The sequence below is a fragment of the Heptranchias perlo genome, chromosome 12 (assembly GCF_035084215.1).
Source record: "Heptranchias perlo isolate sHepPer1 chromosome 12, sHepPer1.hap1, whole genome shotgun sequence".
NCBI lineage: Eukaryota > Metazoa > Chordata > Chondrichthyes > Hexanchiformes > Hexanchidae > Heptranchias > Heptranchias perlo.
This window is the reverse complement of record NC_090336.1, coordinates 8,227,224-8,249,961: the sequence shown is the minus strand read 5'-3', so window position 1 is coordinate 8,249,961 and position 22,738 is coordinate 8,227,224. Positions and strand designations below refer to the sequence as shown.

The 22,738-nt window shown below is 47.0% G+C and overlaps 1 protein-coding gene across 3 annotated transcripts in view; it reads left to right on the top strand.

Annotated features, from left to right (window-relative positions):
- The window catches only part of LOC137327810 (tumor protein p53-inducible protein 11-like), a 413,617-nt gene that overhangs the window by 354,701 nt on the left and 36,178 nt on the right, over positions 1-22,738 (top strand). For all 3 annotated transcript variants that reach the window (XM_067993630.1, XM_067993629.1, XM_067993628.1), the window contains one exon: positions 20,459-20,555. In XM_067993630.1, the coding sequence (XP_067849731.1) occupies positions 20,459-20,555 (97 nt within the window). The remainder of the gene's footprint in view (positions 1-20,458; positions 20,556-22,738) is intronic.

Genomic DNA, 22,738 nt, shown 5'->3' with positions numbered 1-22,738 from the left:
TACACTGGGTATAAATATACTGCAGGATTCTCCTACACTGGATATAAATATACTGCAGGATTCTCCTACACTGGGGTATAAATATACTGCAGGATTCTCCTACACTGGGTATAAATATACTGCAGGATTCTCCTACACTGGGGTATAAATATACTCCAGGATTCTCCTACACTGGGTATAAATATACTGCAGGATTCTCCTACACTGGGATATAAATATACTGCAGGATTCTCCTACACTGGGTATAAATATACTGCAGGATTCTCCTATACTGGGGATAAATATACTGCAGGATTCTCCTACACTGGGTATAAATATACTGCAGGATTCTCCGACACTGGGTATAAATATACTGCAGGATTCTCCTACACTGGGTATAAATATACTGCAGGACTCTCCTACACTGGGGTATAAATATACTGCAGGATTCTCCGACACTGGGTATAAATATACTGCAGGACTCTCCTACACTGGGGTATAAATATACTGCAGGATTCTCCGACACTGGGGTATAAATATACTGCAGGATTCTCCGACACTGGGTATAAATATACTGCAGGATTCGTCTACACTGGGGATAAATATACTGCAGGATTCTCCTACACTGGGTATCAATATACTGCAGGATTCTCCTATACTAGGTATAAATATACTGCAGGATTCTCCTACACTGGCGTATAAATATACTGCAGGATTCTCCTACACTGGGTATAAATATACTGCAGGATTCTCCTACACTGGGTATAAATATACTCCAGGATTCTCCTACACTGGGTATAAATATACTGCAGGATTCTCCTACACTGGGTATAAATATACTCCAGGATTCTCCTACACTGGGTATAAATATACTGCAGGATTCTCCGACACTGGGGATAAATATACTGCAGGATTCTCCTACACTGGGTATAAATATACTGCAGGATTCTCCTACACTGGGTATAAATATACTGCAGGATTCCCCGACACTGGGTATAAATATACTGCAGGATTCTCCGACACTGGGTATAAATATACTGCAGGATTCTCCGACACTGGGTATAAATATACTGCAGGATTCCCCGACACTGGGTATAAATATACTGCAGGATTCTCCTACACTGGGTATAAATATACTGCAGGATTCTCCGACACTGGGTATAAATATACTGCAGGATTCTCCTACACTGGGTATAAATATACTGCAGGATTCTCCTACACTGGGGTATAAATATACTGCAGGATTCTCCGACACTGGGGATAAATATACTGCAGGATTCTCCTACACTGGGGATAAATATACTGCAGGACTCTCCTACACTGGGTATAAATATACTGCAGGACTCTCCTACACTGGGGTATAAATATACTGCAGGATTCTCCGACACTGGGGTATAAATATACTGCAGGATTCTCCAACACTGGGTATAAATATACTGCAGGATTCTCCTACATTGGGGATAAATATACTGCAGGATTCTCCTACACTGGGTATAAATATACTGCAGGATTCTCCTACACTGGGTATAAATATACTGCAGGATTCTCCTACACTGGGGTATAATTATACTGCAGGATTCTCCTACACTGGGTATAAATATACTGCAGGATTCTCCTACACTGGGTATAAATATACTGCAGGATTCTCCGACACTGGGTATAAATATACTGCAGGACTCTCCTACACTGGGTATAAATATACTGCAGGATTCTCCTACACTGGGTATAAATATACTGCAGGATTCTCCTACACTGGGTATAAATATACTGCAGGATTCTCCTACACTGGGTATAAATATACTGCAGGACTCTCCTACACTGGGTATAAATATACTCCAGGATTCTCCTACACTGGGTATAAATATACTGCAGGATTCTCCGACACTGGGGATAAATATACTGCAGGATTCTCCTACACTGGGTATAAATATACTGCAGGATTCTCCTACACTGGGTATAAATATACTGCAGGATTCCCCGACACTGGGTATAAATATACTGCAGGATTCTCCGACATTGGGTATAAATATACTGCAGGATTCTCCGACACTGGGTATAAATATACTGCAGGATTCCCCGACACTGGGTATAAATATACTGCAGGATTCTCCTACACTGGGTATAAATATACTGCAGGATTCTCCTACACTGGGTATAAATATACTGCAGGATTCTCCTACACTGGGGTATAAATATACTGCAGGATTCTCCTACACTGGGTATAAATATACTGCAGGATTCTCCTACACTGGGTATAAATATACTGCAGGATTCTCCTACACTGGGGTATAAATATACTGCAGGATTCTCCTACACTGGGGATAAATATACTGCAGGATTCTCCGACACTGGGTATAAATATACTGCAGGATTCTCCTACACTGGGTATAAATATACTGCAGGATTCTCCTACACTGGGGTATAAATATACTGCAGGATTCTCCGACACTGGGGATAAATATACTGCAGGATTCTCCTACACTGGGGATAAATATACTGCAGGACTCTCCTACACTGGGTATAAATATACTGCAGGATTCTCCTACACTGGGGTATAAATATACTGCAGGATTCTCCTACACTGGGTATAAATATACTGCAGGATTCTCCTGCACTGGGGTACAAATATACTGCAGGACTCTCCTACACTGGGGTATAAATATACTGCAGGACTCTCCTACACTGGGTATAAATATACTCCAGGATTCTCCTGCACTGGGTATAAATATACTGCAGGATTCTCCGACACTGGGGATAAATATACTGCAGGATTCTCCTACACTGGGTATAAATATACTTCCGGATTCTCCTACACTGGTTATAAATATACTGCAGGATTCCCCGACACTGGGTATAAATATACTGCAGGATTCTCCGACATTGGGTATAAATATACTGCAGGATTCTCCGACACTGGGTATAAATATACTGCAGGATTCCCCGACACTGGGTATAAATATACTGCAGGATTCTCCTACACTGGGTATAAATATACTGCAGGATTCTCCTACACTGGGTATAAATATACTGCAGGATTCTCCTACACTGGGGTATAAATATACTGCAGGATTCTCCTACACTGGGTATAAATATACTGCAGGATTCTCCTACACTGGGTATAAATATACTGCAGGATTCTCCGACACTGGGGTATAAATATACTGCAGGATTCTCCTGCACTGGGGATAAATATACTGCAGGATTCTCCTACACTGGGTATAAATATACTGCAGGATTCTCCTACACTGGGTATAAATATACAGCAGGATTCTCCTACACTGGGGTATAAATATACTGCAGGATTCTCCGACACTGGGGATAAATATACTGCAGGATTCTCCTACACTGGGGATAAATATACTGCAGGACTCTCCTACACTGGGTATAAATATACTGCAGGACTCTCCTACACTGGGGTATAAAATATACTGCAGGATTCTCCTACACTGGGTATAAATATACTGCAGGATTCTCCTACACTGGGTATAAATATACTGCAGGATTCTCCGACACTGGGGATAAATATACTGCAGGATTCTCCTACACTGGGGATAAATATACTGCAGGACTCTCCTACACTGGGTATAAATATACTGCAGGACTCTCCTACACTGGGGTATAAATATACTGCAGGATTCTCCTACACTGGGTATAAATATACTGCAGGATTCTCCTACACTCGGTATAAATATACTGCAGGATACTCCTACACTCGGTATAAATATACTGCAGGATTCTCCGACACTGGGGATAAATATACTGCAGGATTCTCCTACACTGGGTATTAAATATACTGCAGGATTCTCCGACACTGGGTATAAATATACTCCAGGATTCTCCTACACTGGGGATAAATATACTGCAGGATTCTCCGACACTGGGTATAAATATACTCCAGGATTCTCCTACACTGGGGATAAATATACTGCAGGATTCTCCTACACTGGGTATAAATATACTGCAGGATTCTCCGACACTGGGTATAAATATACTGCAGGATTCTCCTACACTGGGTATAAATATACTGCAGGATTCTCCTACACTGGGTATAAATATACTCCAGGATTCTCCTACACTGGGTATAAATATACTGCAGGACTCTCCTACACTGGGGTATAAATATACTGCAGGATTCTCCTACACTGGGTATAAATATACTGCAGGATTCTCCTACACTGGGTATAAATATACTGCAGGACTCTCCTACACTGGGTATAAATATACTCCAGGATTCTCCTACACTGGGGATAAATATACTGCAGGATTCTCCTACACTGGGTATAAATATACTGCAGGATTCTCCGACACTGGGTATAAATATACTGCAGGATTCTCCTACACTGGGTATAAATATACTGCAGGATTCTCCTACACTGGGTATAAATATACTCCAGGATTCTCCTACACTGGGGATAAATATACTGCAGGATTCTCCGACACTGGGTATAAGTATACTCCAGGATTCTCCGACACTGGGGATAAATATACTGCAGGATTCTCCTACACTGGGTATAAATATTCTGCAGGATTCTCCTACACTGGGTATAAATATACTGCAGGATTCTCCTACACTGGGGTATAAATATACTCCAGGATTCTCCTACACTGGGTATAAATATACTGTAGGATTCTCCTACACTGTGTATAAATATACTCCAGGATTCTCCTACACTGGGTATAAATATACTGTAGGATTCTCCGACACTGTGTATAAATATACTGCAGGACTCTCCCACACTGGGGATAAATATACTGCAGGATTCTCCTACACTGGGTATAAATATACTGCAGGATTCTCCTACACTGGGTATAAATATACTGCAGGATTCTCCTACACTGGGTATAAATATACTGCAGGCCTCTCCAACACTGGGTATAAATATACTGCAGGATTCTCCTACACTGGGTATAAATATACTGCAGGATTCTCCTACACTGGGTATAAATATACTCCAGGATTCTCCTACACTGGGTATAAATATACTGCAGGACTCTCCTACACTGGGTATAAATATACTCCAGGATTCTCCTACACTGGGTATAAATATACTGCAGGATTCTCCGACACTGGGGATAAATATACTGCAGGATTCTCCCACACTGGGTATAAATATACTGCAGGATTCTCCTACACTGGGTATAAATATACTGCAGGATTCCCCGACACTGGGTATAAATATACTGCAGGATTCTCCGACACTGGGTATAAATATACTGCAGGATTCTCCGACACTGGGTATAAATATACTGCAGGATTCCCCGACACTGGGTATAAATATCCTGCAGGATTCTCCTACACTGGGTATAAATATACTGCAGGATTCTCCTACACTGGGTATAAATATACTGCAGGATTCTCCTACACTGTGTATAAATATACTGCAGGATTCTACTACACTGGGGTATAAATATACTGCAGGATTCTCCTACACTGGGTATAAATATACTGCAGGATTCTCCTACACTGGGTATAAATATACTGCAGGATTCTCCTACACTGGGGTATAAATATACTGCAGGATTCTCCTACACTGGGGATAAATATACTGCAGGATTCTCCTACACTGGGTATAAATATACTGCAGGATTCTCCTACACTGGGTATAAATATACTGCAGGATTCTCCTACACTGGGGTATAAATATACTGCAGGATTCTCCGACACTGGGGATAAATATACTGCAGGATTCTCCTACACTGGGGATAAATATACTGCAGGACTCTCCGACACTGGGTATAAATATACTGCAGGACTCTCCTACACTGGGGTATAAATATACTGCAGGATTCTCCGACACTGGGGTATAAATATACTGCAGGATTCTCCGACACTGGGTATAAATATACTGCAGGATTCTCCTACACTGGGGATAAATATACTGCAGGATTCTCCTACACTGGGTATAAATATACTGCAGGATTCTCCTACACTGGGTATAAATATACTGCAGGATTCTCCTACACTGGGTATAAATATACTGCAGGATTCTCCTACACTGGGGTATAAATATACTGCAGGATTCTCCAACACTGGGTATAAATATACTGCAGGATTCTCCTACACTGGGTATAAATATACTGCAGGATTCTCCTACACTGGGTATAAATATACTGCAGGACTCTCCTACACTGGGTATAAATATACTGCAGGATTCTCCGACACTGGGGATAAATATACTGCAGGATTCTCCTACACTGGGTATAAATATACTGCAGGATTCTCCTACACTGGGGTATAAATATACTGCAGGATTCTCCTACACTGGGTATAAATATACTGCAGGATTCTCCTACACTGGGTATAAATATACTGCAGGATTCTCCGACACTGGGGATAAATATACTGCAGGATTCTCCTACACTGGGTATAAATATACTGCAGGATTCTCCTGCACTGGGTATAAATATACTGCAGGATTCCCCGACACTGGGTATAAATATACTGCAGGATTCTCCGACACTGGGTATAAATATACTGCAGGATTCTCCGACACTGGGTATAAATATACTGCAGGATTCCCCGACACTGGGTATAAATATACTGCAGGATTCTCCTACACTGGGTATAAATATACTGCAGGATTCTCCTACACTGGGTATAAATATACTGCAGGATTCTCCTACACTGGGTATAAATATACTGCAGGATTCTACTACACTGGGGTATAAATATACTGCAGGATTCTCCTACACCGGGTATAAATATACTGCAGGATTCTCCTACACCGGGTATAAATATACTGCAGGACTCTCCTACACTGGGTATAAATATACTGCAGGACTCTCCTACACTGGGGTATAAATATACTGCAGGATTCTCCTACACTGGGTATAAATATACTGCAGGATTCTCCTACACTGGGTATAAATATACTGCAGGATTCTCCGACACTGGGGATAAATATACTGCAGGATTCTCCTACACTGGGGATAAATATACTGCAGGACTCTCCTACACTGGGTATAAATATACTGCAGGACTCTCCTACACTGGGGTATAAATATACTGCAGGATTCTCCTACACTGGGTATAAATATACTGCAGGATTCTCCTACACTGGGTATAAATATACTGCAGGATTCTCCTACACTGGGTATAAATATACTGCAGGATTCTCCGACACTGGGTATAAATATACTCCAGGATTCTCCTACACTGGGGATAAATATACTGCAGGATTCTCCGACACTGGGTATAAATATACTCCAGGATTCTCCTACACTGGGGATAAATATACTGCAGGATTCTCCTACACTGGGTATAAATATACTGCAGGATTCTCCGACACTGGGTATAAATATACTCCAGGATTCTCCTACACTGGGGTAAATATACTGCAGGATTCTCCTACACTGGGTATAAATATACTGCAGGATTCTCCTACACTGGGGATAAATATACTGCAGGATTCTCCGACACTGGGTATAAATATACTCCAGGATTCTCCGACACTGGGGATAAATATACTGCAGGATTCTCCTACACTGGGTATAAATATACTGCAGGATTCTCCGACACTGGGTATAAATATATTCCAGGATTCTCCTACACTGGGGATAAATATACTGCAGGATTCTCCGACACTGGGTATAAATATACTCCAGGATTCTCCTACACTGGGGATAAATATACTGCAGTATTCTCCTACACTGGGTATAAATATACTGCAGGATTCTCCTACACTGGGGATAAATATATTCCAGGATTCTCCTACACTGGGGATAAATATACTGCAGGATTCTCCTACACTGGGGATAAATATACTGCAGGATTCTCCTACACTGGGGATAAATATACTCCAGGATTCTCCGACACTGGGTATAAATATACTGCAGGATTCTCCTACACTGGTTATAAGTATACTGCAGGATTCTCCTACACTGGGTATAAATATACTGCAGGATTCTCCGACACTGGGGATAAATGTACTGCAGGATTCTCCAACACTGGGGTATAAATATACTGCAGGATTCTCCTACACTGGGTATAAATATACTGCAGGATTCTCCGACACTGGGTATAAATATACTGCAGGATTCTCCTACACTGGGTATAAATATACTGCAGGATTCTCCGACACTGGGGATAAATGTACTGCAGGATTCTCCTACACTGGGGTATAAATATACTGCAGGATTCTCCTACACTGGGTATAAATATACTGCAGGATTCTCCGACACTGGGTATAAATATACTGCAGGATTCTCCGACACTGGGTATAAATATACTGCAGGATTCTCCGACACTGGGGATAAATATACTGCAGGATTCTCCTACACTGGGGTATAAATATACTGCAGGATTCTCCGACACTGGGTATAAATGTACTGCAGGATTCTCCTACACTGGGTATAAATATACTGCAGGATTCTCCGACACTGGGTATAAATATACTGCAGGATTCTCCGACACTGGGTATAAATATACTGCAGGATTCTCCTACACTGGGAATAAATATACTGCAGGATTCTCCTGCACTGGGTATAAATATACTGCAGGATTCTCCTACACTGGGTATAAATATACTGCAGGATTCTCCTGCACTGGGTATAAATATACTGCAGGATTCTCCTGCACTGGGTATAAATATACTGCAGGATTCTCCTACACTGGGTATAAATATACTGCAGGATTCTCCTACACTGGGTATAAATATACTGCAGGATTCTCCTACACTGGGTGTAAATATACTGCAGGATTCTCCTACACTGGGGATAAATATACTGCAGGATTCTCCGACACTGGGTATAAATATACTGCAGGATTCTCCTACACTGGGTATAAATATACTGCAGGATTCTCCTACACTGGGTATAAATATACTGCAGGATTCTCCTACACTGGGGATAAATGTACTGCAGGATTCTCCTACACTGGGTATAAATATACTGCAGGATTCTCCGACACTGGGTATAAATATACTCCAGGATTCTCCTACACTGGGTATAAATATACTGCAGGATTCTCCTACACTGGGTATAAATATACTGCAGGATTCTCCTACACTGGGTATAAATATACTGCAGGATTCTCCTACACTGGGGTATAAATATACTGCAGGATTCTCCTACACTGGATATAAATATACTGCAGGATTCTCCTACACTGGGGTATAAATATACTGCAGGATTCTCCTACACTGGATGTAAATATACTGCAGGATTCTCCTACACTGGGTATAAATATACTGCAGGATTCTCCTACACTGGGTATAAATATACTGCAGGATTCTCCTACACTGGGTATAAATATACTGCAGGATTCTCCGACACTGGGGTATAAATATACTGCAGGATTCTCCTACACTGGATATAAATATACTGCAGGATTCTCCGACACTGGGTATAAATATACTGCAGGATTCTCCTACACTGGGTATAAATATACTGCAGGATTCTCCTACACTGGGGATAAATATACTGCAGGATTCTCCTACACTGGGAATAAATATACTGCAGGATTCTCCTACACTGGATATAAATATACTGCAGGATTCTCCTACACTGGGTATAAATATACTGCAGGATTCTCCTACACTGGGTATAAATATACTGCAGGATTCTCCTACACTGGGGATAAATATACTGCAGGATTCTCCTACACTGGGAATAAATATACTGCAGGATTCTCCTACACTGGGTATAAATATACTGCAGGATTCTCCTACACTGGGTATAAATATACTGCAGGATTCTCCTACACTGGGTATAAATATACTGCAGGATTCTCCTACACTGGATATAAATATACTGCAGGATTCTCCTACACTGGATATAAATATACTGCAGGATTCTCCTACACTGGGTATAAATATACTGCAGGATTCTCCTACACTGGGTATAAATATACTGCAGTATTCTCCTACACTGGGTATAAATATACTGCAGGATTCTCCTACACTGGGTATAAATATACTGCAGGATTCTCCGACACTGGGTATAAATATACTGCAGGATTCTCCTACACTGGGTATAAATATAATACAGGATTCTCCGACACTGGGGATAAATATACTGCAGGATTCTCCTACACTGGGTATAAATATACTACAGGATTCTCCTGCACTGGGTATAAATATACTGCAGGATTCTCCTACACTGGGTATAAATATACTCCAGGATTCTCCTACACTGGGTATAAATATACTGCAGGATTCTCCTACACTGGGTATAAATATACTGCAGGATTCTCCTACACTGGGTATAAATATACTCCAGGATTCTCCTACACTGGGTATAAATATACTGTAGGATTCTCCTGCACTGGGTATAAATATACTGCAGGACTCTCCTACACTGGGGATAAATATACTGCAGGATTCTCCTACACTGGGTATAAATATACTGCAGGATTCTCCTACACTGGGTATAAATATACTGCAGGATTCTCCTACACTGGGTATAAATATACTCCAGGATTCTCCTGCACTGTTTATAAATATACTGCAGGATTCTCGGACACTGGGGTTGAATATACTGCAGGATTCTCCGACACTGGGTATAAATATACTGCAGGATTCCCCTACACTGGGTATAAATATACTGCAGGATTCTCCTACACTGGTTATAAATATACCACAGGATTCTCCTACACTGGGTATAAATATACTGCAGGATTCTCCTACACTGGGGTATAAATATACTGCAGGATTCTCCTACACTGGGGTATAAATATAATACAGGATTCTCCGACACTGGGGATAAATATACTGCAGGATTCTCCTACACTGGGTATAAATATACTACAGGATTCTCCTACACTGGGTATAAATATACTGCAGGATTCTCCTACACTGCGTATAAATATACTGCAGGATTCTCCTACACTGGGTATAAATATACTGCAGGATTCTCCTACACTGGGTATAAATATACTGCAGGATTCTCGTACACTGGGTATAAATATACTGCAGGATTCTCCTGCACTGGGTATAAATATACTGCAGGATTCTCCGACACTGGGTATAAATATACTGCAGGATTCTCCTACACTGGGTATAAATATACTGCAGGGTTCTCCGACACTGGGTATAAATATACTGCAGGATTCTCCGACACTGGGGATAAATATACTGCAGGATTCTCCGACACTGGGTATAAATATACTGCAGGATTCTCCGACACTGGGGATAAATATACTGCAGGATTCTCCTACACTGGGTATGAATATACTACAGGATTCTCCGACACTGGGTATAAATATACTGCAGGATTCTCCGACACTGGGTATAAATATACTGCAGGATTCTCCGACACTGGGGATAAATATACTGCAGGATTCTCCTACACTGGGTATAAATATACTACAGGATTCTCCTACACTGGGTATAAATATACTGCAGGATTCTCCCACACTGGGTATAAATATACTACAGGATTCTCCAGTTGTTGTGTATATGGACTTTGAAAAGGTGTTCAATAAAGTGCCACATAATAGGCTTGTCAGCAAAATTGAATCCCATGAAATAAAAGGGGCAGTGGCAGCATGGACATGAAATTGGCTCAGTGACAGGAAACAGAGAGTAGTGGTGAACGATTGTTTTTCGGACTGGAGGGAGGTGCACAGTGGTGTTCCCCAGGGATCGGTGCTGGGACCACTGCTTTTCTTGATATATATTAATGACTTGGACTTGGGTGTACAGGGCACAATTTCATAATTTGCAGATGACACAAAACTTGGAAGTTTAGTAAACAGTGAGGAGGATAGTAATAGACTTCAAGAGGATATCGGCAGGCTGGTGGAATGGGCGGTCATATGGCAAGTGAAATTTAATGCAGAGAAGTTCAAATTGATACTTTTTGGCAGGAAGAATGAGGAGAGTCAATTTTAACTAAGTGGTACAATTCTAAAGGGGGTGCAGGAACAGAGAGACCTGGGGGTGTTTGTGCACAAATCTTTGAAGGTGGCAGGACAGGCTGAGAAAGCGGTTCAGAAAGCATACGGGATCCTGGGCTTTATAAATAGAGACAAAGAGTAAAAAAGCAAGGAAGTTATGTTGAACCTTTATAAGGCACTGGTTCAGCCAGAGCTGTAGCATTGTGTCCAATTCTGGGCACTGCACTTTAGGAAGGATGTGAAGGCCTTAGCAAGAATGCAGAAGAGATTTACTAGAATGGTTCCAGGGATGAGGGACTTCAGATATGTGGAGAGATGGGAGAAGCTGGGATTGTTCTCCTCAGAACACAGAGGTTAAGGAGAAATTTATGTTCAAAATCACGAACGGTTTTGACAGAGTAAATAAGGAGAAACTGTTTCCAGTGGCAGAGGGGTCGGTAACCAGAGGACCCAGATTTAAAGTGATCAGCAAAAGAGCCAGAGGCGACATGATGAAACATTTTTTTACGCAGCGAGTTGTAATGATCGGGAATGCACTGCCTGAAAGGGTGGTGGAAGCAGATCAAATCGTAACTTTCAAAAGGGAATTCGATAAATACTTGAAGGGAAAAAATTTACAGGGCTTCGGGAAAGAGCAGGGGAATGGGTCTAATTGGATAGCTCTTTCAAAGTGCTGGTACAGACACGATGGGCCGAATGGCCTCCTCCTGTGCTGTCCCTAGTATGATACTGTGATACACTGGGTCTAAAGATACTGCATTCTCATGTAAGTTTTAAATTGTAGCTGTGGTGAGTGTGGATTCACCCGAGAGTGTGTAATGGGGAGCTGCTGATGGGAGGTTGGAGAGAGCTGTCTCGTGAATGTCACAGAGGCTGTTGGAGTTTGCAGTTTTAATGGTTTTGATATTTAACTGAAATGAAAAGCAAATTAATTATTTTTCTCACAAAGTGCCATCACCAATTAGCATTTATAATTGTGTGGGGACTAAAACTATCACAGATTTATCAAACTGCATTATCTGTGTGAGCTGCTCAGAGACAACATCTGCTGCAAGCTGTCCAGGTGTTTGAGCATCTGGTAGAGTTCAAGGTACCTGCTGTGCAGTTATATTAATCACTGCCTCACTCCCTCAGTTCACCTCCTCCCTCTCTCCCTCCCTCCCTCATTGTCTCCTTCCCTCAGTTCACCTCCTCCCTCTCTCCCTCCCTCACTCGATGTCTCCCTCACTCACTCACTACGTCCTCCCTCACTCACTGTCTCCCTCCCTCACCCGCTGCCTCCTCCCTCACTCGCTGTCTCCTCCCTCACTCGCTACCTCCTCCCTCACTCGCTGTCTCCTCCATCATTCACTGTCTCCCTCCTTAATTCGCTCTCTCCTCCCTCACTCTATCGCCCTCCCCCACTCTCTGTCTCCTTCCCTCACTCTCTGACTCCTCCCTCACTCTCTGTCTCCATCCTCACTCAGTCTCCCTTCCTCACTCTCTGTCTCCATCCCTCACTCTCTGTCTCCCTCCCTCATTCTCTGTCTCCCTCCCTCTCTGACTCCCTCCCTCACTCTCTTTCTCCTCCCTCACTCTCTGTCTCCTTCCCTCACTCTGTCTCCTCCCTCACTATCAGACTCCCTCCCTCACTCTCTGTCTCCCTCACACGCTTTCTCCCTCTCATTCACTGTCTCCCATCCTCACTCGCTGCCTCCACCCTCACTCGCTGTCTCCCTCCCACATTCGCTCTCTCCTCCTTCACTCTATCGCCCTCCGCCACTCTCTGTCTCCCTCCCTCACTCTCTGTCTCCCTCCCTCTCTGTCTCCCTCCCTCACTCTCTGTCTCCCTCCCTCACTCTCTGTCTCCCTCCCTCTCTGTCTCCCTCCCTCACTCTCTTTCTCCCCCTCACTCTCTGTCTCCCTCCCTCACTCATTGCCTCCCCCTGACTCTCTGCCCCCTCCCTCACTCTCTGTCTTCTCCCTCACTCTCTGTCTCCTCCCTCACTCTCTGTCTCCTCCCTCACTCTCTGTCTCCCTCCCTCACTCTCTGTCTCCTCCCTCACTCTCTGTCTCCCTCCCTCACTCTCTGTCTCCTCCCTCACTCTCTGTCTCCCTCCCTCACTCTCTGTCTCCTCCCTCACTCTCTGTCTCCCTCCTCACTCTCTGTCTCCCTCCCTCACTCTCTGCCTCCCCCCTCACTCTCTGCCTCCCCCCTCACTCTCTGTCTCCCTCCCTCACTCTCTGTCTCCCCCTCACCCTCTGTCTTCTCCCTCACTCTCTGTCTCCCCCTCACCCACTGTCTTCTCCCTCACTCTCTGTCTCCCCCCTCACTCTCTGTCTCCCACCCTCACTCTCTGTCTTCTCCCTCACTCTCTGTCTCCCCCCCTCACTCTCTGTCTCCCCCCCTCACTCTCTGTCTTCTCCCTCACTCTCTGTCTCCCCCCCTCACTCTCTGTCTCCCCCCCTCACTCTCTGTCTCCCTCCCTCACTCTCTGCCTCCCCCCTCACTCTCTGCCTCCCCCCTCACTCTCTGTCTCCCTCCCTCACTCTCTGTCTCCCCCCTCACCCTCTGTCTCCCTCCCTCACTCTCTGTCTCCCCCCCTCACTCTCTGTCTCCCCCCCTCACTCTCTGTCTCCCTCCCTCACTCTCTGCCTCCCCCCTCACTTTCTGCCTCCCCCCTCACTCTCTGTCTCCTCCCTCACTCTCTGTCTCCCCCCTCACCCTCTGTCTTCTCCCTCAGTCTCTGCCTCCCCCCCTCACTCTCTGTCTCCCCCCTCACTCTCTGTCTCCCTCCCTCACTCTCTGTCTCCCCCCTCACTCTCTGTCTCCACTCCTCACTCTCTGTCTCCCCCCTCACTCTCTGTCTCCCCCCTCACTCTCTGTCTCCCCCCTCACTCTCTGTCTCCCCCCTCACTCTCTGCCTCCCCCCTCACTCTCTGTCTCCTCCCTCACTCTCTGTCTCCCTCCCTCACTCTCTGTCTCCACTCCTCACTCTCTGTCTCCACTCCTCACTCTCTGTCTCCCCCCTCACTCTCTGTCTCCCCCCTGACTCTCTGCCTCCCCCCTCACTCTCTGTCTCCCTCCCTCACCCTCTGTCTTCTCCCTCACTCTCTGTCTCCCCCCTCACTCTCTGTCTCCCACCCTCACTCTCTGTCTTCTCCCTCACTCTCTGTCTCCCCCCCTCACTCTCTGTCTCCCCCCCTCACTCTCTGTCTTCTCCCTCACTCTCTGTCTCCCCCCCTCACTCTCTGTCTCCCCCCCTCACTCTCTGTCTCCCTCCCTCACTCTCTGCCTCCCCCCTCACTCTCTGCCTCCCCCCTCACTCTCTGTCTCCCTCCCTCACTCTCTGTCTCCCCCCTCACCCTCTGTCTCCCTCCCTCACTCTCTGTCTCCCCCCCTCACTCTCTGTCTCCCCCCCTCACTCTCTGTCTCCCTCCCTCACTCTCTGCCTCCCCCCTCACTTTCTGCCTCCCCCCTCACTCTCTGTCTCCTCCCTCACTCTCTGTCTCCCTCCCTCACTCTCTGTCTCCCCCCTCACCCTCTGTCTTCTCCCTCAGTCTCTGCCTCCCCCCCTCACTCTCTGTCTCCCCCCTCACTCTCTGTCTCCCTCCCTCACTCTCTGTCTCCCCCCTCACTCTCTGTCTCCACTCCTCACTCTCTGTCTCCCCCCTCACTCTCTGTCTCCCCCCTCACTCTCTGTCTCCCCCCTCACTCTCTGTCTCCCCCCTCACTCTCTGCCTCCCCCCTCACTCTCTGTCTCCTCCCTCACTCTCTGTCTCCCTCCCTCACTCTCTGTCTCCACTCCTCACTCTCTGTCTCCACTCCTCACTCTCTGTCTCCCCCCTCACTCTCTGTCTCCCCCCTGACTCTCTGCCTCCCCCCTCACTCTCTGTCTCCCTCCCTCACTCTCTGTCTTCTCCCTCACTCTCTGTCTCCCCCCTCACTATCTGTCTCCCTCCTCACTCTCTGTCTCCCTCCTCACTCTCTGTCTTCTCCCTCACTCTCTGTCTCCCTCCCTCACTCTCTGTCTCCCCCCTCACTCTCTGCCTCCCCCCTCACTCTCTGTCTCCCTCCCTCACTCTCTGTCTCCCTCCCTCACTCTCTGTCTCCACTCCTCACTCTCTGTCTCCCTCCCTCACTCTCTGTCTTCTCCCTCACTCTCTGTCTCCCCCCTCACTCTCTGTCTCCCCCCTCACTCTCTGTCTCCCCCCTCACTCTCTGCCTCCCCCCTCACTCTCTGTCTCCCTCCCTCACTCTCTGTCTCCCTCCCTCACTCTCTGTCTCCACTCCTCACTCTCTGTCTCCCCCCTCACTCTCTGTCTTCTCCCTCACTCTCTGTCTCCCCCCTCACTCTCTGTCTCCCCCCTCACTCTCTGTCTTCTCCCTCACTCTCTGCCTCCCCCCTCACTCTCTGTCTCCCTCCCTCACTCTCTGTCTTCTCCCTCACTCTCTGTCTTCCCTCCCTCACTCTCTGTCTCCCTCCCTCACTCTCTGTCTCCCTCCCTCACTCTCTGTCTTCTCCCTCACTCTCTGTCTTCTCCCTCACTCTCTGTCTTCCCTCCCTCACTCTCTGTCTCCCTCCCTCACTCTCTGTCTCCCTCCCTCTCTGACTCCCTCCCTCACTCTCTTTCTCCTCCCTCACTCTCTGTCTCCTTCCCTCACTCTCTGTCTCCTCCCTCACTATCTGCCTCCCCCCTCACTCTCTGTCTCCCTCCCTCACTCTCTGTCTTCTCCCTCACTCTCTGTCTTCCCTCCCTCACTCTCTGTCTCCCTCCCTCACTCTCTGTCTCCCTCCCTCACTCTCTGTCTCCCTCCCTCACTCTCTGTCTTCTCCCTCACTCTCTGTCTTCCCTCCCTCACTCTCTGTCTCCCTCCCTCACTCTCTGTCTCCCTCACTCTCTGTCTCCCTCCCTCTCTGACTCCCTCCCTCACTCTCTTTCTCCTCCCTCACTCTCTGTCTCCTTCCCTCACTCTCTGTCTCCTCCCTCACTATCTGCCTCCCCCCTCACTCTCTGTCTCCCTCCCTCACTCTCTGTCTTCTCCCTCACTCTCTGTCTTCCCTCCCTCACTCTCTGTCTCCCTCCCTCACTCTCTGTCTCCCTCCCTCACTCTCTGTCTTCTCCCTCACTCTCTGTCTTCCCTCCCTCACTCTCTGTCTCCCTCCCTCACTCTCTGTCTCCCTCCCTCACTCTCTGTCTCCACTCCTCACTCTCTGTCTCCCCCCTCACTCTCTGTCTTCTCCCTCATTCTCTGCCTCCCTCCCTCACTCTCTGTCTCCCCCCTCACTCTCTGCCTCCTCCCTCACTCTCTGTCTCCATTCCTCACTCTCTGTCTCCCTCCCTCACTCTCTGTCTCCCTCCCTCTCTGACTCCCTCCCTCACTCTCTTTCTCCTCCCTCACTCTCTGTCTCCTTCCCTCACTCTCTGTCTCCTCCCTCACTATCAGACTCCCCCCCTCACTCTCTGTCTCCCCCCTCACTCTCTGTCTCCCTCCCTCACTCTCTGTCTCCCTCCCTCTCTGACTCCCTCCCTCACTCTCTTTCTCCTCCCTCACTCTCTGTCTCCTTCCCTCACTCTCTGTCTCCTCCCTCACTATCAGACTCCCCCCCTCACTCTCTGTCTCCCCCCTCACTCTCTGTCTCCCTCCCTCACTCTCTGCCTCCTCCCTCACTCTCTGTCTCCATTCCTCACTCTCTGTCTCCCTCCCTCACTCTCTGTCTCCCTCCCTCTCTGACTCCCTCCCTCACTCTCTTTCTCCTCCCTCACTCTCTGTCTCCTTCCCTCACTCTCTGTCTCCTCCCTCACTATCAGACTCCCCCCCTCACTCTCTGTCTCCCCCCTCACTCTCTGTCTCCCTCCCTCACTCTCTGTCTCCCCCCTCACTCTCTGTCTCCACTTCTCACTCTCTGTCTCCCCCCTCACTCTCTGTCTTCTCCCTCACTCTCTGTCTCCCTCCTCACTCTCTGTCTCCCCCCTCACTCTCTGTCTTCTCCCTCACTCTCTGTCTCCCCCCCTCACTCTCTGTCTCCCCCCTCACTCTCTGTCTTCTCCCTCACTCTCTGTCTCCCCCCTCACTCTCTGTCTCCCCCCTCACTCTCTGTCTCCCCCCTCACTCTCTGTCTTCTCCCTCACTCTCTGTCTCCCCCCTCACTCTCTGCCTCCCCCCTCACTCTCTGCCTCCTCCCTCACTCTCTGTCTCCCTCCCTCACTCTCTGTCTCCCTCCCACACTCTCTGTCTCCCCCCTCACTCTCTGTCTCCCCCCTCACTCTCTGTCTCCCCCCCTCACTCTCTGTCTTCTCCCTCACTCTCTGTCTCCCCCCTCAGTCTCTGCCTCCCCCCCTCACTCTCTGCCTCCCTCCTCACTCTCTGTCTTCTCCCTCACTCTCTGTCTTCTCCCTCACTCTCTGCCTCCCCCCCTCACTCTCTGCCTCCCTCCTCACTCTCTGTCTTCCCCCTCACTCTCTGTCTCCCCCCCTCACTCTCTGTCTCCCCCCTCACTCTCTGTCTTCTCCCTCACTCTCTGCCTCCCCCCCTCACTCTCTCTCTCCCCCCTCACTCTCTGTCTTCTCCCTCACTCTCTGTCTCCCTCCTCACTCTCTGTCTCCCTCCTCACTCTCTGTCTTCTCCCTCACTCTCTGCCTCCCCCCCTCACTCTCTGTCTCACCCCTCACTCTCTGTCTTCTCCCTCACTCTCTGTCTCCCTCCTCACTCTCTGTCTCCCTCCTCACTCTCTGTCTTCTCCCTCACTCTCTGTCTCCCTCCCTCACTCTCTGTCTTCTCCCTCACTCTCTGTCTCCCTCCTCACTCTCTGTCTCCCCCCTCACTCTCTGTCTTCTCCCTCACTCTCTGTCTCCCTCCTCACTCTCTGTCTCCCCCCTCACTCTCTGTCTCCCCCCCTCACTCTCTGTCTCCCTCCCTCACTCTCTGCCTTCTCCCTCACTCTCTGTCTCCCTCCTCACTCTCTGTCTCCCCCCTCACTCTCTGTCTTCTCCCTCACTCTCTGTCTCCCTCCTCACTCTCTGTCTCCCTCCTCACTCTCTGTCTTCTCCCTCACTCTCTGCCTCCCCCCCTCACTCTCTGTCTCACCCCTCACTCTCTGTCTTCTCCCTCACTCTCTGTCTCCCTCCTCACTCTCTGTCTCCCTCCTCACTCTCTGTCTTCTCCCTCACTCTCTGTCTCCCTCCCTCACTCTCTGTCTTCTCCCTCACTCTCTGTCTCCCTCCTCACTCTCTGTCTCCCCCCTCACTCTCTGTCTTCTCCCTCACTCTCTGTCTCCCTCCTCACTCTCTGTCTCCCCCCTCACTCTCTGTCTTCTCCCTCACTCTCTGTCTCCCTCCTCACTCTCTGTCTCCCCCCTCACTCTCTGTCTTCTCCCTCACTCTCTGTCTCCCTCCTCACTCTCTGTCTCCCCCCTCACTCTCTGTCTTCTCCCTCACTCTCTGTCTCCCTCCTCACTCTCTGTCTCCCCCCTCACTCTCTGTCTTCTCCCTCACTCTCTGTCTCCCTCCTCACTCTCTGTCTCCCCCCTCACTCTCTGTCTTCTCCCTCACTCTCTGTCTCCCCCCTCACTCTCTGTCTTCTCCCTCACTCTCTGTCTTCTCCCTCACTCTCTGTCTCCCTCCTCACTCTCTGTCTCCCCCCTCACTCTCTGTCTGCTCCCTCACTCTCTGTCTCCCCCCCTCACTCTCTGTCTTCTCCCTCACTCTCTGTCTCCCCCCCTCACTCTCTGTCTCCCCCCTCACTCTCTGTCTTCTCCCTCACTCTCTGTCTCCCTCCTCACTCTCTGTCTCCCCCTCACTCTCTGTCTTCTCCCTCACTCTCTGTCTCCCTCCTCACTCTCTGTCTCCCTCCTCACTCTCTGTCTTCTCCCTCACTCTCTGTCTCCCTCCCTCACTCTCTGTCTCCCCCCTCACTCTCTGTCTTCTCCCTCACTCTCTGTCTCCCCCCTCACTCTCTGTCTTCTCCCTCACTCTCTGTCTCCCCCCCTCACTCTCTGTCTCCCCCCTCACTCTCTGTCTTCTCCCTCACTCTCTGTCTTCTCCCTCACTCTCTGTCTCCCCCCTCACTCTCTGTCTTCTCCCTCACTCTCTGTCTCCCCCCCTCACTCTCTGTCTCCCTCCCACAATCCACCACTGCAAGCACCACTCTGTCACCTCCGACATCCAATGGCAGGTTTTAAACCTTTGTACGTTCCATGCTTCCCTTTGTCGTTTAATTTGATCATTGTACCATGACTGAACGCCAATCACCTGGGAATCATCACGCTATTTGCAGACTGGCTCTTTTTACAGAAGCAAGGATTTCCCATTTCTGACCATATATCCGATTCCCCATCACCCTGACAGACAGGACGGGCTCCTTCATTGTTGTGACCTCTCCATTTTACAGTGTGTGTGATACAGGAGACTTACTCCAGCTGTAGTGTGCCTGACACCATATACTGTACAGGAACTGGGACTGGCACACAAATCAGGTGCAGAGTGTTGAGGGGGAAAGAAGGGTACGTGGTATGTTCCAATCTGAAGTTTGCTGGTGGGAATGGCACGCATTGGATAAAGAGGGGGGGAGTGGGAGAGTGTAGGGAACGGGCAGCGGGAGGATGGAATCTCTGAGCGCGGGGGTGGCGAATGTTCTCAGTAAATGTGGCCATCTGTTTCCAGGCTCTTATCTTTCCCGAGCGCCTGTATGACGCGGTCTTTGATGAAGACGGATCCAGCAGCAAAACGTCTGTGAGGCTGTATGGAGGGGCTCTTCTCAGTAAGTACCCACTCCTGTGAAATAGAGGCACTGCACATCCATGAACTGTACCTTAAAGAGAACCATTACACACTCTGTACTCTACAGGCAACACTCCACCTTAAATAGAACCATTACACACTCTGTACTCTACAGGCAACACTCCACCTTAAATAGAACCATTACACACTCTGTACTCTACAGGCAACACTCCACCTTAAATAGAACCATTACACGCTCTGTACTCTACAGGCAACACTCCACCTTAAATAGAACCATTACACACTCTGTACTCTACAGGCAACACTCCACCTTAAATAGAACCATTACACACTCTGTACTCTACAGGCAACACTCCACCTTAAATAGAACCATTACACACTCTGTACTCTACAGGCAACACTCCACCTTAAATAGAACCATTACACACACTGTACCGTGCAGGCAACACTCCACCTTAAATAGAACCATTACACACACTATACCGTACAGGCAACACTCCACCTTAAATAGAACCATTACACACACTATACCGTACAGGCAACACTCCACCTTAAATAGAACCATTACACACTCTGTAATGTACAGTCAACACTCCAGCTTAAATAAACTGATTACACACACTGTACTGTACAGGCAACATTCCACCTTAAATAGAACCATTACACACTTTGTACTGTACAGGCAACACTCCACCTTAAATAGAACTATTACACACACTATACCATACAGGCAACACTCCACGTTAAATAGAACCATTACACACTTTGTACTGTACAGGCAACACTCCAACTTAAATAAACCCATTACACACTCTGTACTGTACAGTCAACACTCCACCTTAAATAAACCGATTAGACACACTGTACTGTACAGGCAACATTCCACCTTAAATAGAACCATTACACACTTTGTACTGTACAGGCAACACTCCACCTTAAATAGAACCATTACACACTCCGTACTATACAGGCAACACTCCACCTTAAATAAACTCATTGCACACTCTGTACTATACCGGCAACACTCCACCTTAAATAGAACCATTGCACACTTTGTACTGTACAGGCAACACTCCACCTTAAATAGAACCATTACACACTTTGTACTGTACAGGCAACACTTCACCTTAAATAGAACCATTACACACTCTGTACTATACCGGCAACACTCCACCTTAAATAAAACCATTACACACTTTGTACTGTACAGACAACACTCCACCTTATATAGAACCATTACACACCCGAAACTGCACAGGCAACACGCCACCTTAAATAGAACCATTACACACTTTGTACTGTACAGACAACACTCCAACTTAAATAGAACCATTACACACTTTGTACTGTACAGGCAACATTCCACCTTAAATAGAACCATTACACACTTTGTACTGTACAGGCAACACTCCACCTTAAATAGAATCATTACACACACTATACTGTACAGACAACACTCCACCTTAAATAAACCAATTACACACTACTGTACAGGCAACATTCCACCTTAAAGAGAACCATTACACACTCTGTAATGTACAGTCAACACTCCACCTTAAATAAACCAATTATACACTGTACTGTACAGGCAACATTCCACCTTAAATAGAACCATTGCACACTTTGTACTGTACAGGCAACACTCCACCTTAAATATAACCATTACACACACTATACTGTGCAGACAACACTCCAACTTAAATAGAACCATTACAGACTTTGTACTGTACAGGCAACCTCCACCTTAAATAGAACCATTACACACACTATACTGTACAGGCAACACTCCACCTTAAATAGAACCATTACACACTCTGTACTGTACAGACAACACTCCAACTTAAATGAACCCATTACACACTCTGTAATGTACAGTCAACACTCCACCTTAAATAAACTGATTACACACACTTCTGTACAGGCAACACTCCACCTTAAATAGAACTATTACACACTTTGTACTGTACAGGCAACACTCCACCTTATATAGAACCACTACACACACTATACTGTACAGGCAACATTTCACCTTAAATAGAACCATTACACACTTTGTACTGTACAGACAACACTCCTACTTAAATAGAACCATTACACACTCTGTATTGTACAGACAACGCTGCAACTTAAATAGAACCATTACACACTTTGTACTGTACAGGCAACACTCCACCTTAAATAGAATCATTACACACACTATAC